Source organism: Pleurodeles waltl, chromosome 8 (assembly GCF_031143425.1).
Source record: "Pleurodeles waltl isolate 20211129_DDA chromosome 8, aPleWal1.hap1.20221129, whole genome shotgun sequence".
Classification (NCBI taxonomy): Eukaryota; Metazoa; Chordata; class Amphibia; order Caudata; family Salamandridae; genus Pleurodeles; species Pleurodeles waltl.
Genome location: NC_090447.1, coordinates 557,276,237 through 557,286,554, shown reverse-complemented (window position 1 = coordinate 557,286,554; position 10,318 = coordinate 557,276,237). Strand labels below are relative to the sequence as shown.

Sequence of the window (10,318 nt, the reverse complement as noted above, 5' to 3'; positions counted from 1 at the left end):
TTCTCAATCAGGTTTATTTTGGCTTAGCAGCTAGAGCAGTATTATCCACGTGTTATTGTTTATAAAAGGGAGACGCCACGCTATAGTAGCTACCAACATTAATCAATTAGGCAACTATGAAAATATTCATCTCAGAATAGGCTTGCAGATTGTACAGCGCCCCGCTCACAATTTACAGATTGCTATTGCTGATGTTCAGCCATAACTTGTTTTATGTTCACAAATGGACCGGTCCCAGAAGGAAATGTGTTATGAAGGTCTTTACCTGACACTGGTAGCATTACCTCATTTATTGATGGACTAAATCTAGTCTTTCTTTTTTTTTATTTTACATTGAGTGACATGTTCAGATTTACACCCCAGTGCAACCCATGGTGAGAGAAAGGTTCCATTCTGAAGGGTCCAATCCATGAACTCAATGCGCTATACTGGGTAACAACACTCAGCTCAGTGAAATAAAACAACAAGCTAAAAGGGTAGCCACATGGACAGCGTGTGTGCTTTAAAGGATAAACATACACATGTGAGGGTGGCACAAGATAGCAACTGCGTGACTTCTCAATTTACCTTTCACTTTTTAACATATGGTAAAGTTGCTCAGGGGGTCAATGCACCTGTTTCGGAAATGTGTTTGCTAACAGCACAGTGCGGGATCAAATTCCATGGGTCCTCGGCCTGTCGCCTTTTCAAGGATAATGAAGGGAGTCTCCCTACTTTTAGTGACGGAAATATAATTCACTGGATCCCGCTGTGAGTCTTTTAATGTTTTGTTGCGTTTTAGCTACTTGTTGTTTGGACAGTAGTTTGTTTTGTGAAAATGGGGATTGAGTTCCCTAGTATTCTTGGCTCTGACAACAGACATTCTTGCGTGAGGTCTGTCTAGTGTGTCCATGATGACAGTTAGATGGCGCAGATGGCATGTAAAATGTTAATGGAGACATTTGGCTGCGTGCAGGACGATGTTAAACCCATTCACTTTGTCGTTGTCATGTTTGCTGTAAACAGACATTGGATAATTCATTATGAGTTTTGTTAAAAGTAATTTAAAATTAATGATAGCACTATAAACCGCTGCGGGACATAGCGGTTTTAGCCGTACAGTGCTCAATTCCACCGGCTCCAGTTTTTAGTTATTGACTCAAACGTTCTCCAGGGAAAGGTTATGATGTTGATGTGCTTTGAATACCTGCACTCCCTCTAGTAGAAATGCGACCGTGAGCTGGTTCTTGGGGTGAATAATTGACATTTCTTAGTGTCCAAATTGAATGGACTACTTTTTCCGGTAAGTATTCGAAGTGTAATCCTGTCCCATCAGGCGACTGCACTAAAACTTTTTTTTCTGCCACTTCTCACATTAGGTACTAACAGCTTGTTAGCTGGATGAATGTTTACAGGCACTATGGTGATCAATGGGAGTGGCTGCATTTAGAGTGTCGGTGGGCCACAGACTCTTTTCGTTCTTTGTTCCTTTTCACACAATCGCATTATTTTCAGCAGTCTGTTTTCTGTCTTTCTTGCGTGATCCATAAAATGTTCTTAAAACGTCTCTAAAAAGGGAATACATTTGAGTAATGTCAGTAAAATGGCTCTTCCTAGAAAAGCATTTTGACAGGTTTGGTCTTTAGAGTGAGAAAATGAATATGCTGCACTTTCGCCCAACGCGGGATTAGCAAGTTTATTTTTTAAGCAGTGGCAAATGAAGTATGACCGTAACAGGTCAAATGTGGAGCTTTGTTTAAGAAAAAAAGTAATCTTAGGAAGGTGAGTAGCCAAAGTATATTTTCTTTTAAAAATCGATTGTCACCTGTGCAGCGTCTGACTCTGGGACGGCGAGAACCTCGCTGGTTTTCCCTGGAAAGCTCCCCTCACCACCCCTCCCGTTTGATCAGAAATGCCTTTGATCCGCGGGGAAATGTCTTTACCGGTGCTCCTGACTGTGTGTGAGGCCACGTGAGAACGCAGCCCTCGGCAGCCAGGCAGGGCAGCCCCTGGTCCCGGGCAGTCTCCCACGGCACCTTTTCTCTCAGAACCTCCCCACAGAGCCGCCCACCGCGAAACAGGAGAAGTGGAGAGCAGCTGTCCCCTCCTCCCTTCTCACTCCCCGGCACATCAGAGAGGCAGGCGAGGAGAGGGAGCAGGGCACCCAGCCTACACTTCAGCACACTCACTCCACCGCGGACAGCGGCTAAAGGAAAGGGCAGCTCCTGAACCTGACACACTCAGCTGACCACTGTGCTGCCCAGTACTCCCCCTGAACTCTGGCCTAGCGCATTCAACTGACCACTGTGTTGCCTGGTGCTGCCCCTGCACACTCAGCTGACCACTGTGCTGTCCAGTGCTGCCCCCTGAACTCTGGCCTAGCACCCTCAGCTGACCACAGTGCTGTCCGGTGCCTTGCACACTCAGCTGCCCACCGTGCTATCCAGTGCTGCCCCCTGAACCCCGGCCTAGCACACTCAGCTGACCACTGTGCTGACCGGTGCTGCCCCTGCACACTCGGCTGACCACAGCGCTGTCTAGTGCTACAGTTCCTCTCACGAGGCAGGCTATAGTCTCCGAGCGCGAGGCTGCAGGTGACTCGGACCAAGCGCAGGGAACCTCTTTGTTTTGTGGGTAAACTTGGATTGTGTGTTTGGAATTCATTTACAAGGGTTAGATGGCAGATTCGCCTGCAGATTATATCCGTTTACCTGACCCAGACCTGGGATTGGAGCCTGTCCCACAACGATTATGAGAAAGCTGTAATACAAACTGAAAGGTTGCATTGTATTTTCAACCATTGACAACTCCATTAAACACAGGATAAAGAACCTGCTTTTTTGCGTTTTAATCGTTTACACGGCTGTGTTTTATACTCTGAAGTGAAGTTCCAGGCAATGGGCTGCGGCAAACTGCTGTGGAAGTAACGCGGATTATATCATGCAGGTACTGTGCTGTCGCCTTTGTGGATTTCCAACATAAAAAATGAATGAATTAATTACTTAATCAATCAATCTACGGGGCATGGGTGGGTGGATGGCATTGGACTGATGGGTTACACAGATTTAAATTAATGGATATATTGGATTGGTAAATGTATGGATAGATAAACGGACGCACCAATAGATGAACGATGGACAGGTTTTAACATATGTTCGAAATTATAAATGAATGGATTTACGTGATAATGTGCATGGATGGATAGTGGACTGAGACCTTTGTATACCAAGGTACCACATTCTAATCTGTCCCTGAGCTTCTCCCTGATGAAAGTGGTAGTGTTCTGTTTAAAAAGGCAAATGCATGACTCCGTTAACAGCTCGAGTTGTTTACAGCATTGTTGTTTTTTTTCAGCAAAACTCATACAAAAAGTAAGAAGAACTAGAAGACGCTGTGTACTCCTAAAAAATAAATCCAGCTCCTAAGTGGGTTGGGGGAACAGTTTACGTGGACCCTAAGTAGTTAGTTCCTGGACTTTGAATGTTTGTGTTTAGCAACTAATAGAACTTCCAGTAATTTGAGGAGCAGGGGTGGGTGTGTATTACAGGGCCGTCTGCATTAGCTTCTTTGCTTCTTGTTTTAATTCTGACCATATGCTAAATAGATTTTTTCAGGGAAACCGAGAATGTGTCTTGGGGAGAGGGGAGAGGGGAGAGAGCCTGACCTCCATTTCCTGGTAGGAACAGAGCAAGGTGGCAGGAAGAGGGCTAGGGTTTGCGCTCCTTTTCGTAGTGGGAAAGATATAAGGTGACAGTTGAGCTGAGCTCCGACCAGTGGCGTAACGCAAAATGATGTGCCCTCTGATAGAATGTGACAAAGTACCCCGAGTCTCCAATATATCACAAATATGTAAATGCTTTGGGCTTAAGGGTAGGGGGGCCCATGAAGGATTTGAGCGCCCCCTTCAGTACAGGGGCCCTTACAACTCCCCTGACTCGGCTCTGCTTTTCCTAGTCAAGGAAGGGAAAGGTCTCGGGCGCGCGCTGATCTGATTTCCACACCCCATGGGAGAAGGGAAAGGTTTCAGCACGGGCAGGGTCGAACTACTTTTCCATTGTTTAAGAGGGGAAATTAGTAGAATTATGTCCCCCCTGTCCTGGTGGGAGAGAAGAAATGGCAAGTAGGGGATGGCCACTGAATTCCAGTACAATGTGTCAGAGAGAACGGCTGCAGTGTGCGCCAGGTCTCACCTCCTTTGGCTGGTACCAGAGTGAAGGCGGCTTTAGTCGTGTGCTTCGTTTTACCGCCTTAACTGGCGAAAGAGGGGAAAGAAGGCGGACAGGGACTAGGGTCGGGCCGCCTTCTACTGCTGCGAGAGAGGGAAACATGTAAAGGGAAAAGGCAACAGACAGGGGCCAGAGGCGTAAAGCATAATGATAGAGACCCCTTGTAGAATGTGATGAGGAAGCCTAGAGTCCTTATCTGACGGATATTCCTTGACTTTCGGATGAATCGGGGTCCACATAATGAATAAGGGGCCCTTTTGAAGGGTTGGAGGCCCCTGAAGGGCTGGGGGGCCTCCTGCACCGAAGGGACCACGTGGGCCTTTTTACTCCCCTGACAGGGACTTTGACGTACCCCTGCCATGATGTGGGGTCAGTGTGGGAGGGGTGGGATGAAGGAGGCAGACCAGGAGCCCCTTAGGATGAATTCAGTGCCCCATCGGAGAGGAGATGGGCTGGGGGTCTGACCAGTGACATTCTCGACCCTAATGGAAGGAAAATGGGGCCTATCCCCCGGTCGGATAGTAAAATGTGGCTTTCAAATGAGCGTCACTGGGTCCTGGTGCCACTGCACTCACTGCACGGATTGATTTGAAGTTCATATTTGATCACTTTTCCCCTGGCGAACTAGATGGGACAAGCACAATTTTTCCGACGCACATGCTTCTCCCCGGCTCCCTGTAGGGGGCTGTTTGAGTCTCAGAAAGGAGACGGCTTGAAGGGCAGTCGGGCTGCTACTCAGGGTTCTGCAGCTGGTTAAACCATCAACTTTTCATGTGTGTGCTTTTTTAATCATTTGCGGAGGCTTTCGGGAAATCACTGCCAGATTGTTAAGGCTTGCTGCATCTTGCTTCCCCCAAACTTCAGGTCGTTCTCGGTGAAATCATTCTTTGTTCTTAGTGGAGGTTGTTTTTGGTGTGAATAAAATGAACTTCGTCCTTGCACATCTTTTATTGTTTGGCGGAGTTTCTCGCCAGTTAGTTATTGTGCGCCGCAAGCGTTTGAAAACTGTTAGATTGTTTTACCTCATGCTCGCCTTGACCGGTGCTAGCGCTTTTCGACCTCCCAGATCCCTTAAGTCATCAGTGGGGGGTTTCCACAGTTTGAACAGTGTCATGGCCGATACCAGCACCTCATGGCAAACGCACGAGGACACGCAAGATCAAGACAGATGTAGTGAAGGGGAAGTGCACCACACCTTGAAGTGAGCACGGGTTTGTGTGCCTTGCGTGTTTGTTCGCGCGCGCGTATTGGGCATCATTATTTCGCGCGAGTTTGGGCTGCTCACGTCACGTTAGTTGTGTCTGACTTCATTAGTCTGAGCCATCTATATTTTTCTGGCTAATTATGTTATCAATATTAAACGCTCACAAAAATCTGACTTTTCATAATTTCTCAGAGACTCATCCCTTAAATTTAACTGAGCTACCCTATCGGCCTTTGCACTAATCTGATATTTGACCTGGTCCATCCCATGATCTATGGGCTGAAACAGATGTGTGGCCGACTATGTCAAAGCTCACCGATTTTCTCGAAGCACACGCTTGCGATGGGACCTTTTCTGTTCCGTATATGGAGATGTCTAAGAGGCACAGGTCTTCTATGTGGCTGACTCTGCCCTACTCATTCTTTTATGGCACTAGTATTACTGTTGAGTGACGTTCATTGCAAGTAGAGCCGATCAAATTCACTCAAAGTACCAGAGTACTACCACCAAGCTTTTCCACCCACAATCCCACCTTCGGGTATCTCTTCGCTGGAATGTTCTGGAGAGACCATAGACGTAGGCGTTGCTTTCAGAGAATCGGATGCGTGGAAGGGCGACCTGTGCATTGCGGATCTCCCAGATTGCCTGGAATTCACACACTTCGAGTCAAATTTATCAAGAGTTTGTGCTGCCACAAAGTTGCACAGGGCAGTGCAAAGCCCGGATAACGTTTTCACTTTCCAGGGCAAAGCATTTTTTGACGTGGAAAGTTTTCCTCATGATAGCACAAATAGCTTTTTGTTCTGCTTTACACCACTTTCCCTCATGGGGCATTTCATGGGTGGTATTTGGGCATTCCAAAGCTACTAACTGTGGGTTTGACACAAAGGTCAATCTAAAAAGACTGCCAGTCATGGCTTTGTGTCAAAAAAGTAACTCCTCCTTGAGGCTCCTGCGAAGTAGGAGAAATATGATTTCAGTTCTCCTCTCATTTCACACACTGAAAGGTTGCTGCATTGTACAGCATGCATCCAATGTGTGAAAAGTTTACACTTTGCCTAACCATAGTTCGGCAGTTTGGGCTAGACTGTTCCCATGGGGATCAGGGTCAGGACTGATTTGCATATGGCTGGGTCCAAACTGGGGTGACATGGTCAGCAGAAGAATTGATGGATTAAACCCAGATCTGTGACTGGGGATGAATGTTTGATTGGTTCTGCATTATGTCCATCATTTATGTTAATCGCTTTTGTTGTCATAAGTGTGCCGGGTATGCCCAGATTTTGGTACCGGCTCACTGTGTCACTGGATTCAAGCTAACCTGGCTGATAAAGGGTGATACTTTGAAACCGATCCTAGGATGCTTGTTTCCGGTACAGGGAGGACCTGGCTTGGTAGTTTGGACAGGACTGTTCCCATGGGGAAAAGGGTCAAGACTGATTTGCATATGGCTGTGTCCAAACTGGGATGGCATGGTGAGCAAAATAATTAATGGATTAAAATCAGATCTGTCACTGGGTGTGACTGTTTGATTGGTTTTGCAGTCCGTCCATCATTTGTGACTCCCGGGCACTGATCCCAGGATGCTTGTTTCCGGGCAAGTCAGGACTTGGCGTGGCAGTTCAGGCTAGACTGTTCCCATGAGGAACAAGGTGAGGACTGATTTGCATATGGCTGGGTCCAAACTGGGATGGCATTGTGAGCAAAAGAACTGATGGATTAAACCCAGATCTCTGACTGGGTGTGACTGTTTTATTAGTTCCGCAGTCCATGCATCATTTGTGTTTGTTTGCTTTTGTCACCATAAGTGCACTGGGTATGCCCAGACGTGGGGTCCGGGCTCACTGTGCCTCTGGATTCAAGCTAGTATGGTTGATAAAGGGTGATACCTTGAAACCAGTCCCAAGATGCTTGTTTCCGGTCCAGGGAGGACCTGGCTTAAGACTGATTTGCATTTGGGTGGGGCCAAACTGGGAGGGCATGGTGAGCAAAAGAATTGATGGATTAAACCCAGATTTGTGACTGGGGGTGAATGTTTGATTGGTTCTGCATTCCTTCCATCATTTGTGTTTGTTTGTTTTTCTCGCCATAAGTGCGCCGGATATGCCGACAAGTGGGTCCTGGGCCCACTGTGCTACTGGATTCCAGCTAGCCTGGCTGATGAAGGGTGATACCCTGTAACCGGTAACAGGATGCTTGTTTCTGGTCCAGGAAAGACCTGGCATGGCAGTTCGGGCTGCACAGTTCCCATGGGGAACAGGGTCAAGACTGATTTGCACATGGCTGGGTCCAAACTTGGGTGGCATGTTTAGCGAAATAATTGATGGTTTAATCCCAGATCTGTAACTGGGGGTGAATGTTTGATTGGTTCTGATTTCCGTCCATCATGTGTGCTTGTTAACTTTCTAAAAAGTGACATTTTGCGACTTAAAATCTAACTTTACTTTAAAAGAGGGTTTTAAATTGCATTTGTTTAGACACCAAACACAACATTCCTACTTGCTCCAAATTGAAAATTGATACTTATTAAATGTAAGGCAGGCATTGAAGTAGTGAAAAATTAATGTAAGAGTCTTTGCACTACCAGGACATGTAAAACTTAAGGGTACAAGACCAACATTTTAAATACACTGCACCCTGTCCTGTGCGCTGTTTAGGCCCTACCCTAGGGGTACATTTATGTATTAAAAAGAAAGGTTTAGGCCTGGCAAAATGTTTATTTTGCCAGAGCAAAAAGGCAGTTTAAAATGGTACACAGGCTGAAATGACTGGCCTGAGACATGTTTAAAAGGCTACTTAAGTGGGTGTCACAATCAGTGCTGCAGGCCCACTAGTAACATTTAATTTACAGGCCGAGGGTACATGTAATTTAGCTTTACTAGATAGTTGAAAGTAAATTAAATATGCCAATAGGTGGTAAGCTAATCTTACCATGTTTAATAGGAGAGAGCACATGCACTTTAACACTGGATAGCAGTGGCAAAGTGTGAGGAGTCTTCAAAGGCAACAAAAATGGGTTAAAAAAAAACAGGAGGGTGAAGGCTAAAAGTTTGGGGGTGACCCCACAGAATGGGCCAAGTCCAACAAGCGTGCAAACTACAGAGAGTAATGAGGGCCCTTAAAATCCCTTTTATGATTGACTGGTCCTGCAGCTGCCTTTTTTAGCACTGCCACTAGGGGCAGCAGGTGTAACAGTTTGTGCCACTGGCCACCCCCAATAGACCCCCATATTAGTGCCAGTGTCTGAGATACTATAACACTGAGTACCAAAAGAAGCCACATGTTGGCAAGGAACGTTAACCCAGGGGCAATATGTTTCACACTGACCCATTATCCTACAGGCTGTAGGCTCTCATCCAGTGCAGGTTCTATGCTCTTCTTGCCCAGTTGATTTTCATGCCATGTAATTCCTGTTTTCGCCATTGATGGAAGGCACCTCAACTTCCATTGATGCGATCAACTGATTAATTAAGTGATTGTGCCATTTATCAAGCATACTCCTATTTGAAGGGACCCTAGAACCGATCAAGGTCAGGTATAAAAAAAGTCCAAGGAAACAAATACATGAGTTTTCAGTGCTTTCCGAAAGTGTATCAGACGTTCTAAAGAATGAAGGGAAAGTGGAAAACTGTTTCACAGCATGACAGCTTTCACAGAGGAGAACATCCCACCAATATGGGTGTTCTGAAATTGTGGAACAAAAGGCAGAGGTTTGGTGGAATCTGTTGGAAAATTAACACTGCATATGTGGTGTACCACTCAGTGTCTAATACATAGGATCTTGAGAACAATTCTCTTCTGAACAAAAAGACAATGTGAAGCAGCAAAATGGGTTTTAATACAGATGTATCGTGAAATGTTGAGAAGATGAGTTGCAAAGTTCTGAACTTTCTGAAGTTGATAGTAAACATATTAGCCTAGCCCTAGCCCTAAATAATGGGCATTCCCATAACCTAGATGAGATATTACAGGAGTGGTCTATTAGAATATTTGATCAAACAGCAACATTTGAGGCACTAGTAAAGACCCTGATCATTCACTGACAATCTGTTTTCTCAAACCTAATCAAATTAAATTATTCTAATTAGGTTATTCAAGAATGCTTATGGCATACAAGTTGACATGTATACTGGTCCTTTGTTTGGTTATATATTTCAGTGAGGCAGTCTTCTGAATGTTATTAGGCTTTCATTCTTTGAGAAAGGAAAAAGGCGGAACTCTCCAAGTAATGTGCCACTGCTGATCTTAGGCACACAATGCATTTCAGCACCCATCCTGGTGGAAATTCCAGCCGACAATTTATAAACTACAAATGGCTTTGTTTGCTTCCATGTGTGTTTTTTGAATATCTACAGAGCTCATGTGAGGTGTGTTCCCGTTGAATTGAGAAGAATGTTGGTGTCTATGGGGTGAAGTCTCCACAATCGGATCAAGGAGAACCCTACTGCTGTCAATTAAGAGTAACCATAGGAAGCAATTGCTACACATGATTTGCTCTTTTGTACACCTATCACTGCACTTGATACACCTGTTCTCGAAGGTTGTGAAAGTAGCAGCTTTAAAAAAATGCAAACAAAGTTCTTACAGCCCCGCCTTTTCCCCCAAACTAGTGAGAAGCAAGTAGAAAGCCACTGAGGATCTAAGGTTGGGCCCCTGGGCCATGTCTGAAAGTCATCGGCAGCCAAAGGATGCATGTTATCACAACAGCAACTTCTGGCGTTTTGTTGAATTAACACCCAGTAGGAGACCATGTCCAACTTTGCAACTGAAATTTCCACTAGCTCTCTACATTATTTGGGCCTTCGGTTAATTATTCCACTTCCAGCCAGTGGTATTTATGGCTACCATTCTACAGCTGTTATCGCATTTCCTCTGCTCTTCGTTCAATTTCCCTCCTCAGCAAACCAAC

The 10,318-nt window shown here is 45.5% G+C and overlaps 1 protein-coding gene across 1 annotated transcript in view; it reads left to right on the top strand.

Moving 5' to 3' along the window:
* Nucleotides 1–2,040: 2,040 nt before the first annotated feature.
* Nucleotides 2,041–10,318, top strand: part of MXRA5 (matrix remodeling associated 5) — a 282,386-nt gene continuing 274,108 nt past the window's right edge. The window contains exon 1 of the mRNA XM_069204616.1: nt 2,041–2,925. Within this exon, the coding sequence (XP_069060717.1) occupies nt 2,920–2,925 (6 nt within the window). The 5' untranslated portion in view covers nt 2,041–2,919. The remainder of the gene's footprint in view (nt 2,926–10,318) is intronic.